Below are 19,398 nucleotides of genomic sequence, written 5' to 3'. Positions count from 1 at the left end.
ACTGACATTTACAAACAATCTAAATCCTGTTGTTGCACAGTTACATTTTATTTTCAAAGTCATTTGGTGTCAGCATGTTTCACAAATGTATCAAAATCCAGTTTCTTCAGAAAAATACATATCATTGTGTAATCATTAAACATACAGTTCAATTTCCCTTAAGGTACAGAAAAATGAGTTCCTTCTCTGTAACAAAGCTGCCTAAATTTCCATTTTCTCCTGTATGTATTTCCAAAGAAATTTTCTGTTGTCCTTAAAAATCAACCTTTTTTTATTATTTTACCATTGGTGGCTGTGCTTTCAGCTGTTTGAACTCTAACTCTACAATTACTGTACTGAATCTCTCAGGAGCCTTCCCCCCCCCCCCCTCCCCCTCCCTTAAAGGTTCTCCTGGAAACCTATCTCTGTGACCATGCTTCTCAATATCTATCCTAATATCTTCCTTATTTGGCTTACAATGGTCCCTTTCATTTTTGTACGTGTGTTAGTTTATTGCACTGCACAGATATTCACAAGCATCAAGCGGTCATGCATGCGTGCTTCTTGAACAAATACTGGTAGTGTGCAGCCTGTTTATTATAGTCTGGCTGTGCATCTGTGCTGCTCAGAGGAACATTGGCTCGATGTCAAAACCTGGTAGATTCATCTTGTGGATCATCTTAGTGTGATACTTTAGTGTGATAAAAGCACTAGATTAATGCAATCTATTATTGTCATTGATTGATCACAGGAATAATATAATCATAAGTCTGTGGACTTAATTAGTCATAAATTGTATCTCCAGGACTTTCTACTCTTATACAACAAGTGCCATATCTAAAGAGATGTAGTCTTTGTCTGTCGTGGAAGGACTGGTGATTTTCAGCTTGGGCTGAATTGTGATGGAAATGGTGAGAAAACACATCCTACAAGTAAGGCGAGGTTACAAAACCAGCAGTTATTCACACATTAAGCCTGTACTTCAGGCTGAAGGAGGGACAGGTACACAGAATCAAGAGGGTAGCAAACCAACATATGTCAGTGTTCTGAAGCAAAAACAAAGTGTTTGCAGTATTAAAGTAAAACATGCTCCAAAGAAGGGCCCTTAACAGCAAAGACCAAAGACAGCTTGCTGTCCAATTGTGATTGACTGATATGGCCTCAGAGCTACAGACGATTAAAACCAAGAGACTGTCCACCTAAGGCAATTACTTCAGGCAATTCCAACTGCTATCCTATCAGGAAATGATGGAAACACATACTGACCAGTCAGCAGCACGTCGTGACATTTTGCTGTGCAGTCTTCAGCAAAACCATTTTAATGAGGGTACACAAGATATCTGTTCTCTTTATTGATATTGATTGAACTACTGTCCCTTTTTTGGGGGCGACATGGTGGTTAAGTGGTTAGCACTGCTGCCTCACAGCGCCAGGAACCTGGGTTCAATTCCCACCTCAAGCGACTGACTGTGTGGAGTTTGCACATTCTCCCAGTGTTGGCGTTGGTTTCCTCCAGGTGCTCCAGTCTCCTCCAAAGCTCCTAAGATGTGCAGGATAGGTGGATTGACTATGCTAAATTGACAATACTGTCCAAGGATGTGCAAGGTAGGTAGATTAGTCATGGGAAATGCAGGGTTACAGGGGTAGGGATGGGCCTGGGTGGACGTGACAGGCTGAATGATCTATTTCCACATTATAGGAATTCTACGAAATTCTCAGCATTTATAAATTTTAATCATATACAATTTTATTTTTGCACCTTTCATCATTTATTGTGGAGCAGTATCAGATATTATGGGGTAGATGGTATCCAAAGTTGCTTTGCTTGTCTCCACTGAAGAGCACCATAAAACAGCAAGGAAAGTGTATAAAAATGCCTGAAGAACTGTCAAAGCAAAATCAAAAGTGAAAATTGCTACACATTGATAAAATGCAAGTAGTTGGAAGCATCAGACAGTTAGTGCAGTGATTTCAAACCACCAAGTGATCTGATGACAAACAAAAACAGAACTTGCTGAAGAACCTCAGCAGGTCTGGCAGCATCTGTGAAGAGAAAGCAGAGTTAATGTTTCGAGCCCTGTGACTCTCCTTTAGAGCATCTGATGATATTTTTTGTTGCTAAAATCAGTACCTCATTTTCCTGAACCTTGCACATTTGTTGTGAAGGTTTCAGAGTTTTTTTTGAAGTGCTATGAGAATGGAAAAAGTCACTTACGTAGCTGCCATGTTAATGTATTTCCCAACACCTTGCCGGTAGATTTTTGGGCCATCATTTGAACTACTTTTAGGCACAACTGGCATTGCTTTGGCCTTTTCCTCTTCCTCCTCGTTCCGAGCTTTCTCACGTTCTTCGGCGATCTGACAACAAATAAACAACTGGTAATACAACTTTCACACTGTGCATGACACTTTCACCCTGTAATATATACAACTTTACAGGTCTTGAAATAGCCACCTCCACTAGATGATGCTTTAATATTCAACTCCAGAGTGATACACTCATCCTGAAGTTATTGTGGTGATGTCTTCAAACTGCAATCTCTGATTGAAACAGGCTTGTAGATCAATGGTATCAATGGATTGGGCTAGTTCTGTTTGGCAATTTGGATTAATCTGAATCTACTATATAGCCTTTGACACTTAACCAACCATTACTTTATTAGAAAATGAGGTGGAACTTTCACATGTCATCAGTTCTGACCAACCCAGTTCCATGGCTCAAAGGCCATGTAGAAAAGGCAGACTGTTAATAATTAATGCAGATTAAAAATGGTGGTCCCCATTGTAAAATATTTGATAAACCTTTCTTCTGTGGTGTCTAAACACTCAAGGAAACAACCTGAAGTTTACATTGAATAAAGTGATGTACTGATCAGGATCAAGAACAATGCTCTTCTCTCTCTTGGTATGAAAAGATCTGCTAAACTATTATACCATGCTTGTCACGCAGTAGGCCTAAATAACACTGCTGCGGAAAATGTCAATTATAAATTGTCGAGTCCAACAGTGAAGAGAAGTGCAAATATTGTTATTAACCAAGATTGCTTTAACTGTGTATGCCAATTGGCTTTCTATACGTTCTGCTTCAGAAACACTCAGGCAACTCTCTCCCAGTAAGATCGCTGGCACATTGTTTAGTTGGAAGCTCAAAAGAAAATCCAAATATGTTCAACCAGATCACAATTTTTGTTATGCATTTAATTTTGGAGGTGAGGTCTGATGTGAGTTTAAAACAAATTTCAGTGCATAATAAAAAGGCAGTTAATTACTCAGAAACATCTAAGTTGACAATACTCAGTTCACAACAGATTTTAATGAATGTGGTGAATAACTAAATCAGTTATTCACCAGCAGATCTGCCTTGTCTAAAAACACTATCGGCTTCTGCTCTAACTGCAGAGGTACTGCCTGGCTTCTTTCCCCACAGGAAATTTTCTTATTAAACTCCTCGGTCTGATTTAGACATCCTCTCAGCTGTCTTTACCCACTTCCCTTAGATTTCCTTGCCATGTCTAGCCCTAAAACTGCCCTCTCCAAGTTCATCTTGCCTATAAGAGCTTACTTCCTGCTCTCCTGACCCTACTCCCACTAAAGTGGTGGCCATCCAACTTACTTCCTGACTCCTCTGTTAGTAGATACTGTTAACAGTTCTTTCCCCTCAGCTAATTTCCTCCTCTCTTTCAAAGTTATCCCAAATCTCCTTTACAAATAAAACAGATCTTGACACCTCAGTCTGAGTGAACTACTCTTCCTTCCTTGTCCAAAGCCTGCAAACGTGATGTTGCTTCCTGAAGTCCATGACTGTCTTTCGTAGACCTCCACATTTGAATTCCTCCAATTAGGTTTCTCCCCAGCCAAAATACTGCAGCTGTTCTTATCAGAATCACAAATCACATCCGATGTGACTGCGATAAAGGTCCTTTCTTACTTCCTTGGTATGCTTACAGTCCAAGACATGGTTAATCACATCATCCTCCTGTAAAGCCTCTCTGCTGTAGTCTAGCTGGGTGGGACTGCACTTGTTGGTTCCATTCTAGAACATTCCAGATACAGCCAGATGTAATGGCTTCCCTACAGACTTGCAGACCATTCCCAAGGATATTTCATTGGCCCCATCTTTTTTCTGACTTATAGATATTTTCTCATCAACCTATTTAGAGATATTATGACACACCTCAGAGCAGGTGAGACAAAACCAGGCCTCCTGGCCCAGAGGAAAGGGCACTACCACATATATGTGTATACTTTCCACATATACACCAACACCACCCAACTCCACTTCAGAAACACTTCTCTCACCTCCCTCCCTTGTTTTTAAACTGTCACATTGCTTGTCCAAATTGATGAAAAGAAATTGCTTCAACCAAAGACTGGGACAAAAAAACATTTTCAGACCTTTCAGAGTTTCAACACATCTTCTGCATTTGTCTATTTCGACCTCTGCATCTGCTGCTTAAAGCTTCATTCAAGCCTCTGTGGTCTCTAATCCAACACACCCCTGGTTGGTCTGCTACATTCCATCTTTCATCAAGCATCGTCCAAAGCTATGTGCCTATATCCCAGTCACCCATCACCTCTACATTGTTTTCTGATTCATCTACACTGGTTTCAAAAATTTCAACCTTATTTTAAATTTTCAACATGGCCTTGATCTTTCCTAATAGTAATCTCCTGTAGCCCTACAACCCATTCTCCTTCAACTCTGGCCTCAAGACCATTTTAGATATTTTCTAATGAAACTATTCAGAGATACAATTACAGATATCTGGTAGGACTTGAACCTGGCCTCCTGGCTCAGAGGTAGTGACACTGCTATTTAAAGTTTAATTACGTCATCTCTGATAGTCATGGCTTTGTCTGATAAGACCGTCAGATTAAGTTGATCACAACCTGGACTTGGTGAACATAATTTTCTTGAGTGACCTGCCTCCCTCCCTTTTTCTGATTTACAGCCATTCCTGGGTTGTTATTTACATCCTCTCCGGTGAAGATTGATGCAAAACACCTGCTCAATTCATCTGCCTCTTTTTCTTCCCTTGAGGTGCTCTTTAAAGACGGTTTCTTTGAATGGACTTTTGGTCATCTATCTTAAAGCTCAATACCAAATTTTGTTTTATAACTCTCCTACAAAGCACCTTGGGATATTTTACTACATTAAAGATCTGTTTAAAAAAAGCTATGAGTTGTAAACTGACTGATGGTATTCATTAAGTCCCATGACTAGCTGTTAAAATGTTTCACCTGGACTTCACTTGAGTTCCAGGTTCCAATGCCTTCCAGATGTGTGCCAAGATCTGAAACGTGTACTATGAATTTGTTAAAGGGTATTCACCTAGACTGGATAGGGGGAGAGGTGGGAGGTCTTTGATACTGCATGCTGTTACCTTTTCATCCCTGCCATCTAAAATATCAAGTAGAAAGTGAGGACTGCAGATGCTAGAGATCAGAGTCGAGAGTGTGGTGCTGGAAAAGCACAACAGGTCAGGCAACATCTGAGGAGCAGGAGAATTGATGTTTCGGGTATAAGCCCTTCATCAGGAATCTAAAATATCCTTCCTATTGGTTGTAATTTATATTAATTCAAAACATATGAATATCTGAGTTATGAGTCAAAGTACGCTAGCTGGTTCTTCAAACCAGTTCCTCTATTTAATAAGATCATGGCTGATCTGATTGTAACATCGATCCCACATTCCCAACGATCCCTGATAAGCTTTCACCCACTTGCTCATCAAGGATCTATCTCCCACTGCCTTTAAAAAAAATTAGAAGATTTTGCTTCCACTTTGGAGAAAGAGAGCTTCAAAGACTTACGACCCTCAGAAGATAAAAAATTCTCATCCATTTTAAATCAGTGACCCTTTTTTTTTTAAACAGTGACCCTTAGTTCTAGATTCCCCCACAAGAGGAAACATCCTCTCTACAACCAATCCATCAAGTTCCCCTCAAGATCTTATATGCTCTAATCAAGTTCTCTCTTCTAAACTCTGTCTGTCCTTTTCTCATAAGACAATGCAAACAACCCAGGTATGAACTGCTTTGAACTGCTTCTAGTGCATTTACATGCTTCCATAAGGAAGGAAAACTATACCTTGTATAGTACTCCAGATGTGCTCTCATCAATTCGTGCACTAGGATGCCCAGATCTCTCTGCAGCTCACACCTCTGTAATCACTCAAAATGTGATATGCTTTTTTTTATTCTTCTTCCCAAGATGGTTAATTCCACACTTTCCAACATTATACTCCATTTGCCAGATCTTTGCCACTCATTTAGCCTATCAAACCTATCTGTATTCCTTTGGAGCCTTTTTTAGACCTTGTCTCATTAACTTTTCTATCTTTGTGTCATGAGTAAATTTAGCAACCATATCTTTGGTACCATTATTCAAGTAATTTATACAAATCAAAAAAATGGTAATGCCTGTGGTGGACCACATGTAATATTCTGCCTATCGATTACCCTGACTCTGCTCTCTGTCAGTTAGTCAATCTTACATCTATATCAATATGTTACTCCTTACTCAGTGAGCCTTTATTTTCTGCAACAACTTTTGATGTGGTAACTTATCAAATCACTTCTGGAAATCCAAGTACAATACATCACTGGCTCCCTTTTACCTACAGCATAAATCATTACCTCAAAGAACACTAAACATGATTTCTTTTTCACAAAACTATGTTGAATTTGCCTGATCGCCTTGAACATTTTCTTTTAATGTCCTGCAAGTTTATAACACTTATTATGACAGATATTAAGCTAACTGTAAATGGGTAATAAATGCTGATCTAGCCAGCAACATCCACATTTGATTTGATTTATTGTTGTCACATGTACTGAAATACCTTGAAAAGTGTTGTTTTGTGTGCTATACCAGCAGATCGTACCATACAAAGTTCATCAGGGTAGCTTAAGAGTGCAGAATACAGTGTTACAGCCACAGAGAAGGTGCAGAGAGAGAGAGAGTGAGATTAACATTAACATTTGAGAGGTCCGTTCAAAAGTCTGATTACAGTGGGGAAGAAAGATACTGCCATATAGTTTCCTACTTTAAATCACATTCCCCCTTTGAAGAAAGGTGTTCCATTCACTAACTTCCAATTTAATGGACCTGCTCCTGGAGAATTTTGGAAAATTAGAACTAACACATCAACTATCTCACTTGCCATCTCTTTTAAACTCCCTAAAATGAATTCAATCAGGACTGAGGTTCTTTGCACACTTCCTTGGTGATTGCAATTTTCCTGAGTTCCTCCCCCTCTCTATTTCCTGACTACAGCTATCTCTGGGATGATATATATTCTATGTAGTGATCACTGATACAAAATACCTGTTCTGCCATCTCTGTATTTTCCATTATGATTTCCAGACTCACTTCCTACAGTACCAACACTCAGAGTTAATTATTTTTTAAAATACTTACAGAAACACCTAAAACAGTGCTGTTTGTCTCCACAACAGTGACTAAAACCAGAAAAATAACTCAGTGAATGTCAGTTATTTTGGAATGTCCTCAGGATACAATAAACGTGTTGCATAAATATAGATTATTTCTTTACTGTATCATGGTCTTGATAGTGCTGACATCACAGACTACACTGTAATCAGCTGTCTTCTGATGTAGACTCAGTCAGCAGCACCACTGATACAGCAACATTAAGAAGCGTCAGCCTTTTCCTCACCCAGTTCCGGCTGAGGTCGCTGTTAAAGAGTGAATGGAAAAGTCTCAAATGTCTACTCTGCTACATCTCTGTTGATGTATTGAGGAATACAAAGCTCAGCTGAGCCTCAGTGGGAGCTTTTGTCCTTAAAGGAGAAAAAGGAAAACTGCCTTTGATAGTATAAAGGTCCTTTCAAAACTTCAGAACATTCCAATGTACTTTGCAGCCAATGAGGTCTTTTTGAAATGGACAGACCTTTTAAATCCAGCAAATATAGAAGCCAAATGCCACACAGCAATACAATTATGACCAGTTATTCCACCTTCTGTGTGATATTGCTTAAAGGATAAATAATAGCCAGGACACCATGGATAACTTCCCAAACTGCTTCAAAATACTGAGATGGGATCCTTTATGTTCACCTGAGATAGTATTCAGGGCCTCAACTTCAACAGCATCTCTGACAGCCCAGTACTCCCTCTGTATTGCACTGGCTTGTCAGCTGAGATTTGTGTCCTGAAATGTCCGAAAAGGGACATGAGTTTTAACCTCTGACTCTGAGAGAAATGTGTTACTGAGTCATAGCTGACATACTCTAGGCCAAATATTTCAGGCAAGGTGATCTATTATGATATAAGCTATTTGGCCAAAGATCAATGTTCCATTAAAGGCAGGCTGGCTCTTAAGTCTAGTTGCCCTATGGCTCATACAGGTTCAAATAATGTGCTCATTTTACTTGAATTGTCACCATTAAGTTTGGGCTGTGGCAGAGTTAAAGGAGATGATGTCTGAACAAATGATTATATCTTGCCAAGCACTTACCAAAACATCTGCTTCTTCAAAAGGATCCACAAACACTGCTGTCCTCTCAATTTTGATCTCTTCCTATAGGTGGAGAGAAAAAAACAAAGCTCAACTGTTGGGGACATGGATGCTAAATGAACTTTGCCACAGTTTGAAACACAGAGTTTCTGGGAATTAGCATAAATACACAAAGACCAGTATTCAGCCAGGAAAATTCTTGGCTATCTATGATTTCAGTGGGTAGTCAAAGCAAGGTGTAAATGCTAGCTGATAAAATATTTCAATTACATCTACTTATTAAGTTTCAGAACCAACAATTCAATTTCCATTTCTTTCACCAAAAGTAATGTTCTATTTGGGGCTGAGATGTGATTCATGAATTTAATGTTGGATCGCAGCTTAGAATATTTTGGGCAAAGCATGAGACAGTTTAGAATTGAAGGACTTACATGCCATGCATGTTTATTTTGAATTTAGTTTTAAAAATAAATAATGTAAGTTTTTTCAACAGTCTTTCTCACTTAAGTATCGAGTACAATGATGTACACAGAAAACTATGCAAGTTTTCTTTCATCTTATGAACTGATTGGGATCTTGACAGATATTCCACCTTAATCCAAATCCTTAAGGGATTCAGTCTGTTATGAAAAGCATGGGCTAGCTTCAAACGTCTGTGACACTTACGGAGTATTGACAGATGGATGGATGGGCAATATCACAAAATGCATTGGCAATGACACTAGATCAAAACACTCTTTCTGGCAAGTAATTAAGGCGAGGTACACAAATATAATACTCCATTAATGGTAAGTTGTCCCAATATACTTAACGTAATAATATAGAAATAAGCTGCATTCACAAAGGCTTAGTTTTAAATTTATTTATATTTTACTTCAGTTTGCAATCCTTGGAAGTGAATTCTGTTAGACAGAGAGCTCCAGATATATGACTTCTGTTTCTGATCGTACAAATGTGAAGTGCCTTAGAACATTTTTCAACATGAAAGGCACTACAGAATGGCATCTTGTTGCTACTGGTGGCTTCAGGACAAAGATGCTTATATTCAGGCGACAATCAGTTTCACCAAAATCTCATTAGACCATGGCATTAAAATAGGCAGAAGAATTGACCCTCAGTAATGAGTGCTGCTCACATGAGCACAGTGAAAGGCCAGGACATCTGTGGGCATATTAACTACGGATGAGGTTATCCTTTCACACAATGGCACCAACACAGCATCACTGCATGATACAAGAAAAGAAGAGTGAATAATTTAAAAATCATGGTGTGATAGAAATTTTACGAGGAAAAACTTGGAACTCATTCTAGCAATAGCTATGTCAACTGGAAGGTAGCATATTAACCGCTAGCTGGATATTATAATATGATAGAAAAGGGGAGAACAGAAACATGGACTGGATTTTTCTCTTGGAAATGGGAAACAGGAGGTAAATATGTTTTTCTGTCAGAAACTCATCTTTGGTGGAAAACAGATGGAATTTCCAAAACAGATGTTCCTGACCAATAAAAACCACCGAGAACAGGAATGTGGGTGCACTGCATATTCCAAGGAAAACTATCACTGAGGCTACTGGCTGTCCTGATAGAGTTTGTGCCAAAGCCTGCCACTGCATCACAGGAAAGCAAGAAGCCACAGGGCATCAAGAGATCTGGTACTGAGGAGATAGAGGAGAGGGGTCTTCTTCCTGGAGGAGGATGACAGGAACACCTCTCTGCTCAGCATTCAGCTGCCTCTACCTCCAATTCCTCTCACATGTCCCTGTCTGTTCCTCCCTCTGTCCATCCCTGATAAATTGAATCCTCTGTCCTTCCAGGTTCACAGCTCTTTAGGGCCATGTAGTGAAAAGTGCAGCAGAACACCAAGCCTATTGTCAGGGGGAATACTGCATGGCACCTTCTAACTGATCTATGTACTGAACTCAGTGCACTCTGAGTTTGGGATGCTCCATCAGTTATGAATATAGCATATTGATAAAGAGGGAAGCTGGTACCTGTAATCAATGTGTGTACCAGTGTACAGCTGCCTGAGAGATACCACAGACGTATGCAGCTAATAAGGGCAGATGTCTCTAACTTTCTGCCCAGTGATTCACATCTTCCTTTGCCACTCAATCTCAGTCACCTAAAGGTCTCTTTGCCTTTACTTACAGATCCTGTTCTCAAGATAATTCCTTTGTGCCTCTTGTATCTCTCTTCGACTTCCTAGCATCCAGTGCTACTTGTCCTACACTGGCCTCATCTCCACTGGCTTTGATTTACAAGGGTGCTGCACCAATGCCATCTGCAGGCTTCATGCTCAGGTGGAGTCTATTCATGCACACACCCCTGATGCCCAGATCATTCCAGAAGGGTAATGATCATTGAACTGCCTCTTAATCTGCCTCCATTCCTGCAATGGGCTTCTGTAACTTTACCTTCAGAGAGTTAAACATAAACTTTAGAAAGCATCCTTACTGACCTTCATAAACTTTTCTTTATGTATGACTAACCCCATGTGGTGCCTTTTCTTTCATTCAGCCAGTCTGACAAATTGCTAGCTTCATCTGGGATTATTAGAAATCTTTTAAGAGATGGGCTTTTAATCTCCCTGATCTCTGTGATGGTAGGTGCAGGTCAGTTCTGAACGCCATGTTCTCTCCCTCCCTTGCCAAGATTGGGGAGTGCTGAAACAGAAGCGAGATTTACAGGTCCACAACCTGCTTCTGCTCCAGTGTGGGGGAAATCCAGTTTGTGCCCTCAAAGATCATGCTGTCTTTAGACTAGGTTTACCTTTGGCAGGTCGGTCTTTACATCACTCTCCACATTCTCCATAGCTGTCAAGGTCTCAAAACCACCAACAACTCTGAAATTTGAACAGAAAGAAAATAACAGCTATCTTATAACTGCTGCACAATTCACATCCCCAATTCATATGTAGTTAAGAAGAAACAAAGTTACAAGAAAAGATACAGTTAACAGACATTCAGTTAAATATGAGCACACATGAAGACTTTTCACTTCTCCTTTCTTATTTCTGTGTGAACATCAACTGAAAGTTGACATAAAACTAAAATTTTGATAAACTATCCAACTTCCAGTTCTTGCCTCTTGTGTCCATTGTGGAGACAATATGTTCAATGGTGGGGTCATGGTCCGGGGGAGATAGAAAGTGGTGTGGGAGACCTGCCTCTGCAGTTTACAGGTCATTACCGCAGACATATCTTCCAGTGAAGCATCAATTTACCTGCATCAATCTCAATTTAGTCCACTGTATTCGTTGCGTCCTATGTGATCTCTACTTTGGGGAGATGAAACACAGACTGGGCTGCGGTGTTGCACAACACTTATGTTCTGTCTGCAAAAATGACCCTGACCTCCTTGTTGCCTTCCATTTCAACATGCCACCATGTCCCCTAGCCAACATCTCTGCCTTGGGTTTACTTGGGTCCAGTGAAATCCAGCACAAGCTAGATGTGCAGCATCTCATTTTCCTCTTGGGGACTTGATGCAGCCTTCAGGACTCTTATTAAGTTCAATAATTGTAGGGCCTGAGCACCTTCGCCCAACCCCTACACACCAGACATTGTCTTCACATGGGCTGCTACCTGTTGATTCCTCCAGGCTGATCTTTACCCATTCCTTTGTCTGCCCAACTATTGTTTTCTCTCTCTTTCTCTCTCTCTCGCTCTGTGCCTCATCCACCTATCATTAGCTCTGTTAGCTAAGCTTCTTAGGGCTAAAGGAATCAAAGGAAAGAGTGTTATGAAGGTGCAGGTGTGTACCGTACCTTTAAGAGAGAGTGGAAGCTGGCACGGACCTAGAGAGGCACAGAGTGTGCTGAAACGTTTTAAAATATACCATTTGGTTGTGAAACAAATAGTTGAAGCTGTGTTGCCATGGTACACAACAAATTTGAATTTGGCCAATCAATTAAAATTATGCCCCAGGATACCAAATTTCAATCAAATTTGAATTTTAATGTTTTGATGACATCCAATGAGACGGTCCAATGTTTTGGGGTATATAAAATCGGACATTTTGAACAGTTAGCCAGAGTGGCAAACAGCACCAACAAACACAGATGGCTTGCAGAATCGCTCTCTGAAATGTACCTTTTCATATCAAAGTTGTGAAGCAGAAGACTGAAGAAAGACCCAGGAAAGTACAGACAAAGACACGAAGGGAACAGCAACAACCGGCTGTTTTTGAAATTTGATTCTTTTCGTCAAGTTTAATCGGGGGGTTTTATCAGATCAGTATATTGTTGTAGAGTGGGAGGTAGATAAATTGATCAGTCAAAGGAGGATTCCTGTGTAGATAGTTGTTGTTTAATGTTCCTGTGTTTTTTGGGGTTAAAGAATAAATTGTTAAATTTTTTTCTTTACATAGAGGGACTTTTGTAGTTCTTGGTCACTCATTCTTTAGCAGATTACAACGGGAGGTGAGCTTTTCTTTGGATCTTGTTGTGAATTTCCCCGTGTTGCGAATTTCCCCGTGTTGTAACAACCAGGGGAAAGCTGGAACATGGTCCTGAGTTAAATGATCAACCATAATTATATTGAATGGTGGAGCAGACTCGAAGGGCTCAATGGCCTACCCTGCTCCTTCTTTTTCGATGTTTCTAGGATAGCAACAATGGCACTAATTGCCCATCTCTAATTGCCATGAGGTGTAGTGATGTCCTGCTGCAGTCTGGGAGGATAATACCTCCACAATGCTACTGCAAAGCAAGATCTAGGATTTTAATTCCGTGTCTGTGAAGGAAAGGCATATGAACCAACATCCTTGTTTGTGACTTAAAGGAGCATCCACTGCTACCCGTGTAACTCTAAATCTTGGAAGTTTGAGAGGGGCTGTCAAAGAAGCTTCAACAGTGCATCATATAAATAGTAGACATTGCAGTATGGTGGCATGAGTTGTATTAATTACTGAAGTCAGTGTTTAGAGTGTTGCATTGAGTTTTGTTTGATTAGAAAGTGAGGTCTGCAGATGCTGGAGATCAAAGTTGAAACTTTATTGCTGGAACAGCACAGCAGGTCAGGCAGCATCCAGGGAACAGGAGATTCGACGTTTCGGGCACAGGCCCTTCCTGAAGAAGGGCCTGTGCCCGAAACGTCGAATCTCCTGTTCCCTGGATGCTGCCTGACCTGCTGTGCTGTTCCAGCAATAAAGTTTCAGTTTTGTTTGATTAGACTATTTCTAGACTGCATGGTGGCTCAGTGGTTAGCACTGCTGCCTCACAGCGCCATGGACCCGAGTTTGATTCCCACCTCAGGTAACTGTCTGTGTGGAGTTTGCACATTCTGCCCGTGTCTGCGTGGGTTTCCTCCAGGTGCTCCAGTTTCCTCCCACAGTCCAAAGATGTGCAGGTCAGGTGAATTGGCCATGTTAAATTGCCCATAGGTGTTAGGTGTGTTAGTCAGGGGTAAATGTATGGTAGAGGACTGAGTCTGGGTGGGTTACTCTTGGGAGGGTCGGTGTGGACTTGTTGGACCAAAGGGTCTGTTTCCTAACTGTAGGGAATCCAATCTAATCTTCTGGGTATGGCTGCAACTGTCTCTACCCAGGAAAGTGGAGAATACTTCAGATTTAGGCCTAGTGTGTGTTGAATTGTCAAGGTGTGAGCTAATTCTTTCTGACTTGCATGGCATCCACAGCGTTTATGTGGCTAATCATGTTGAACTTCTGGTCTAAGGAGCTGTTCCACCAAATCTAAACTTGGTCCAAGTGGTAGAGTTTAACAAGTAATGAATCAGATTTCCAAGAAGTAGCTAACTCATACAGATTACCATTGCACTCCCTTTTCATGCAATGAACGAGCTCTGTATTTCTGACAGGAGATTCTGCTCAGGGTTCCTTCAGAAATGTGAAGCTGTACTTCCATTCTAATAGATCCCTCATCGCATAGAATGGTCAGGAAAGGCAAAACAGAGATAATATATTTAGTTTCTTCATCTAAACTACTCTAACATATTGTGAAAAGGTGGGCTCCAAGCATGTCCAAGCAAATCAAAAGATGTGCAGGTTAGGTGGATTGGCCAGGCTAAATTGCCCATAATACAGGAATAGAGTGAGGGTGGGGCGGGGGCTGGGGGTTGGGTCTGGATAGGATGTTCTTCAGAGGGGCTGCGAGAACTCAATGGCCAAATGGCCTGTTTCCACACTGTTGGGATTCTATGATTCACTGATCCCTGCAGTACTTCACTAGATACTGCCTGCCACTCCGAAAAAGACCTGTTTATTCTCCACTTCTGTTTCCTGTCAGACAGCCAATATCTCTATCATTGTCAGAGAATTTTAAAAAATCAATTTCCTTTATAATCTTTCAACAGACCCAACTATCACTGCTTTACTAGGTGGTTTCACAACAAATAGTAACACTTCAATAAATGTTTCAGATGTTCGGTAGCTTTCAAAGGTGCAATTTTGTTTGTTCATTAGGCAAAAAGACTACTTTGCATAAAGAGTTGACATACTTTCAAAGATGCCTGATATGAATTAAAGATGAAGGTCATAAATAAATAAAAGATGTAACATCTGTTGAGACTGCGCTAACCATTCTACTGCAGGCACTAAATTTCATCGCCAATACTGACAGCTCTGCTTCTCCAGGTGCTGGAGGACCTGACCACAATCTAATCTGTAGATACTTGTTCTAAATTAGATTGCGGGTTTTTGAAGAATAAATTCTTTGATTGGTTTGATAATATTTGGTATTCCCGAAATCATATCCCATTCCACAACCAAGGAAACAATCTAATCTGTAGATACATGTTCTAAATTAGATTGCGGGTTTTTGAAGAATAAATTCTTTGATTGGTTTGATATTATTTGGTATTCCCTTAGTCATATCCCATTCCACAACCAAGGAAACAAACTACACCCTCCAAAGTCTTCAACTAATTACCAATGGTGTGAGAGCATGAGTTAGAGATGTACACTGCAGGTAACTGCCTGACTTCTAATAGTCATTTCCTTTCAGTTGCCTGGTGAGTTAAATATAATGTAAAATTAGCTGTAGTGCTACCTAGTTTATAATTCCTTGAAAGTGGAATCTCAGGTAGATAGAATACCGAAGAAGGCATTTAGTGCGCTTTCCTTTATCGGTCAGAGCATTGAGTATGGGAGTTGGGAGGTCATGTGCAGGACATTGGTTAGGCCACTTTTGGAATAATGTGTGCAATTCTGGTCTTTCTCCTATAGGAAGGCTGTTGTGAAATTTGAAAGGGTTCAGAAAAGATTTACAAGCATGTTGCCAGGATTGGAGGGTTTGAACTATAGGGAGAGGCTGAATAGATTGAGGTTGTTTTCCCTGGAGCATCAGAGACTGACTGAGGCGTGATCTTATAGAGGTTTATAAAATCATGAGGGCATGGATAGGATAAATAGACAAGGTCATTTCTCAGTCCAGAACTAAAGGGCATAGGTTTAGGGTGAGGGCAAAGATGTAAAAAGAAACCTAAGGGTCAATTTCTTCATGCAAAGGCTCGTGTGTGTATGGAATGAGCTGCCAGAGGAAGTGTTGGAGGCTGGTACAATTACAACATTTAAAAGGCAACTGGATGGGTATGTGAATAGGAAGGGTTTAGAGGGATAGAGACCAAGTGCTGGCAAATGGGACTAGATTAATTTCAGATATCTGGTCGGCATGGACGAGCTGGAGTGAAGAGTCTGTTTCTGTGCTTTGGTTGTCCTCTATCCTCCCTTCTAATAATCCTTAGTCTTTTATATCGTTGTCCCAAGCACTCTCCTCTAAGTCATTGGTGAGTACATGTGTTCCTTCCTCAAGCAAATGTCCTTTTGTTGAACTTTGTAATTTAATTGAAATTTGTCATCCTAGGTAATTTCGACATAGACGTCTCTACTGCACCTCAGCACTTATTTAAAAGTGACAGGGGCCTTGAATTTGCAGTGGGAATAATTTGGATAGGGTAAAAGGGTAAATTAGACAACAACTTCCAGTGCCTGAACACATGCAGATAAGTGAGGAAGTCAGGAGTTTACAGAATTTCCCCACTAAATGCATCAGAAAAAGTTGGACTTATCTAACCGCAAAACAAAATGGAATTAAGCATTCCCGGGTGACTTCTCCAGGACTGAAAATATATTTTTATAAGCAGGGAATCTCACTCATAAATTTTAATTTTAGTCTTAGTTAAAACCTTTTCTTTGTGACTTCTCTCGCTCAATCCCGTCTTTCTTTCCCTTCCTTTACTTTGTTTTCTGTACCTAATTAGAAACTAAATTAACCAGTCGAGCATACAGTTCCAGGTTTATTGATTTAAAGGACTTACTGTTACTTGTGCAGTTTATACAGAGCCCAGATTCTCTGTAGATGGTGCTGCACTGCACTAGCTATCTAATTATTCTACGATGCACTGCAAAATATCCTTGCTTAGCTTTTGCTGGTAAATCTCTGTGTTGTGCAGCCTTTGATCTATATTGTAATACTTAGCATTCCAGAATTGTTTTGACTGGCTGAAGAGGTTAGAGAGGAATTTCCAGAGCCTTTGTTCCCTTATTGGGACTGGCATGAATTTGCCCAATTGCCTTCTAAGGTAATTCAAACTTCCAGAAGCCTCCATTGTTCTCATTAAATGAGCATGCTAATATTTTGTATTCCAATTGATCTCCTGGACTGATTTTCATTGGTTGAGGTGCCTGCATGTTATCTCGTCTCCTGGCTCCTAGTTTCGTTTTGAGTTTTTCTTACCTCTCCCAGAAGATTACACGGCTTCAACTTTACCATCCACCAATAGGACCCCTCAGAGGAGAAACATGCCAGAGAGCTCCTCTCCAACCACCTTCAACAAACAAACCCAGAAAAGCAAATCTCACAGGATGATAAAGAGCACCAAATGGATCAAATTACATTAGCGTCTTCGTTCATTGGGAAAATTGAAAATGTTGGACATTTCTGGAGGTTTGAAGAAATGTAATCTTTCATATACTGGATTGGGCAAACTCAAGCAAGCAGCACATCTCTTTTTGTTTGTCTTCTCAGATAGGAATTACCTGCTTGATAATGATCAGGAATGCGATTTGTAGAAATACTACCATGAAGTTATTAAAACTGAATGCAATTTAAACCAGTGCAGTTTAACACTAAAGACCCTAAAAACTTTACTAGCTACAGGTTTAAGATGCAGCGACACACAAATAAAAATTGCTCCACAATTCAAAACAAACCATAGCAAGCTCCCAGTGTGGGTCACTCTAAATTTGTTCCATTCTTTCTGCTTTTAAAAGGGTCAGCTGCAGACAGTCTGCTGAGAAGAGACTGGGTACAGAAAAGAAGTGATGACATGGATTAAGGGATGGAGGTATTTGCGAAATGGATTCTGCCTTCCATTTAATAGCAGATGATGTCACAGCAAGATAAATCTGACATTAAATATCATCGTTATTGTTGTCTCAACCTTAAAGCGTAAAACAGAAATGCAGCATGTTGTAAAAACATAAGGATTGGAGTGGATGTCTCCTTGAGCTTGTGTCATCATTCAACAAAATCATGGCTGATCATCTGTCTGAACTCCATTTTCCCAACTACTTCCCACATCCCAAGAAACCAAAAATCAGAGTATCCCAACCTTTAACTAACTCAACAATGGAGCATCCACAACTTTCCAGGGTAGCGAACTCCAAAGCTTTACAACACTGAAGATATTTCTCAGCTCAGTACTAAATGATTGGTCCTTAGCCTGAGACTGTGCCCACTGTTCAAGGTTCCCCAGTAACCTCCATGTCTACCCTGTCAAGTGCCTCCAAAATATTGAATGTTTCAATGAGATCACATTTTATTCTTTAGAACACCAAAGAAAATGGGGTCAATTTACAGAGCCTCATGTCATCTCTGACACCCCATCAACTGTGTACTGATATTACCTATCAGAACATGATAATTAATGAGGCCTCTTCTGGAGTACTGTGGCCAATTCTGGTCTCTTTGTTTTAGGAAGAATATTAATTAAGCTGGCGAGGGCTCAGAAGAGATTCACCAGGATGTTGCCAGGAATGGAGGGTTTGAGTTATAAGGCCAAGCTGGGTAGGCTATGATTTTTTGCACTGGAGTGTAGATCGAGAGGTGACCTTATACAGATAAATAAAATTATGAGGGGTATAGATAAAATGAATGGTAGATGTGTTTTCCCTCGGTGGGGGGGGAGGGGGGAACATTTCAACATTTCAAGACTAGGGGGCATATTTTTAAGGTGAAAGGAGAAAGATTTTAAAAAGACACAAGCGGCAATTTTTGTTTTACACAGAGAATGGTTTGTGTGTGGAATGAACTTCCAGAAGAAGTTACAGTGTTTAAAAGACATTTGGATAAATACATGAATAAGAAATGTTTGGAGGGATATGGGGGCCAAGTGCAGGCAGGTGGAACTGGTTTAATTTGCGATTATAGTCGGCACGGACTGGTTAGACTGAAAGGCTGTTTCTGTGCTGTATGACTCTATAAAGTTCAAGGCTACAACATCTTTCGATTTAAAAGCACCGATCATGGGAGTGATGTAAACATTTTGCATAGCTGACTACACAATCACTTTAGACTTCTTTTAGTTTGCAATTACCTCAAATATCTAAGCTGTCACAAGTGTTGAATAGTTAGAACTAGCATCACTGCAATATGAGGAAACAATGCTCCAAGTCCCAATGTTTTAACATGATGCTCCCAACCAACACCGGTGACAACAGATTCACTAGGCATTTGGATATTGTTGGAGGGTCTTTTACTGTTTGTATATTTTTTCCTCTTCACATAGTAATGTGACTTCAGTTTAGAAGTAATGCCTGGTCATTACAAAGACACACATAGGTTTTAAATTTTATGCTGAGAGTGTGGTGCTGGAAAAGCACAGCAGGTCAGAGAGCAGCCAAGGAGCAGCAGAATCGATGTTTTGGGCATAAGCCCCTCATCAGGAATGAGGCTTCTGGGTCGGGGTTGAGAGAT

At 40.3% G+C, this 19,398-nt stretch overlaps 1 protein-coding gene across 1 annotated transcript in view; it reads right to left on the bottom strand.

Moving 5' to 3' along the window:
* The window catches only part of ppil2 (peptidylprolyl isomerase (cyclophilin)-like 2), a 363,209-nt gene that overhangs the window by 4,671 nt on the left and 339,140 nt on the right, over positions 1-19,398 (bottom strand). The window contains exons 17-19 of the mRNA XM_043716075.1: positions 11,235-11,307; positions 8,463-8,525; positions 2,195-2,337 (exon numbers count right to left, since the gene is read on the bottom strand). Coding sequence (XP_043572010.1) covers positions 2,195-2,337; positions 8,463-8,525; positions 11,235-11,307 — 279 coding nt within the window. The remainder of the gene's footprint in view (positions 1-2,194; positions 2,338-8,462; positions 8,526-11,234; positions 11,308-19,398) is intronic.

Source organism: Chiloscyllium plagiosum, chromosome 25, assembly GCF_004010195.1.
Source record: "Chiloscyllium plagiosum isolate BGI_BamShark_2017 chromosome 25, ASM401019v2, whole genome shotgun sequence".
NCBI classification, from domain to species: Eukaryota; Metazoa; Chordata; class Chondrichthyes; order Orectolobiformes; family Hemiscylliidae; genus Chiloscyllium; species Chiloscyllium plagiosum.
The sequence above is the reverse complement of the archived record's forward strand: the minus strand, read 5'-3'. Positions and strand labels throughout refer to the sequence as shown.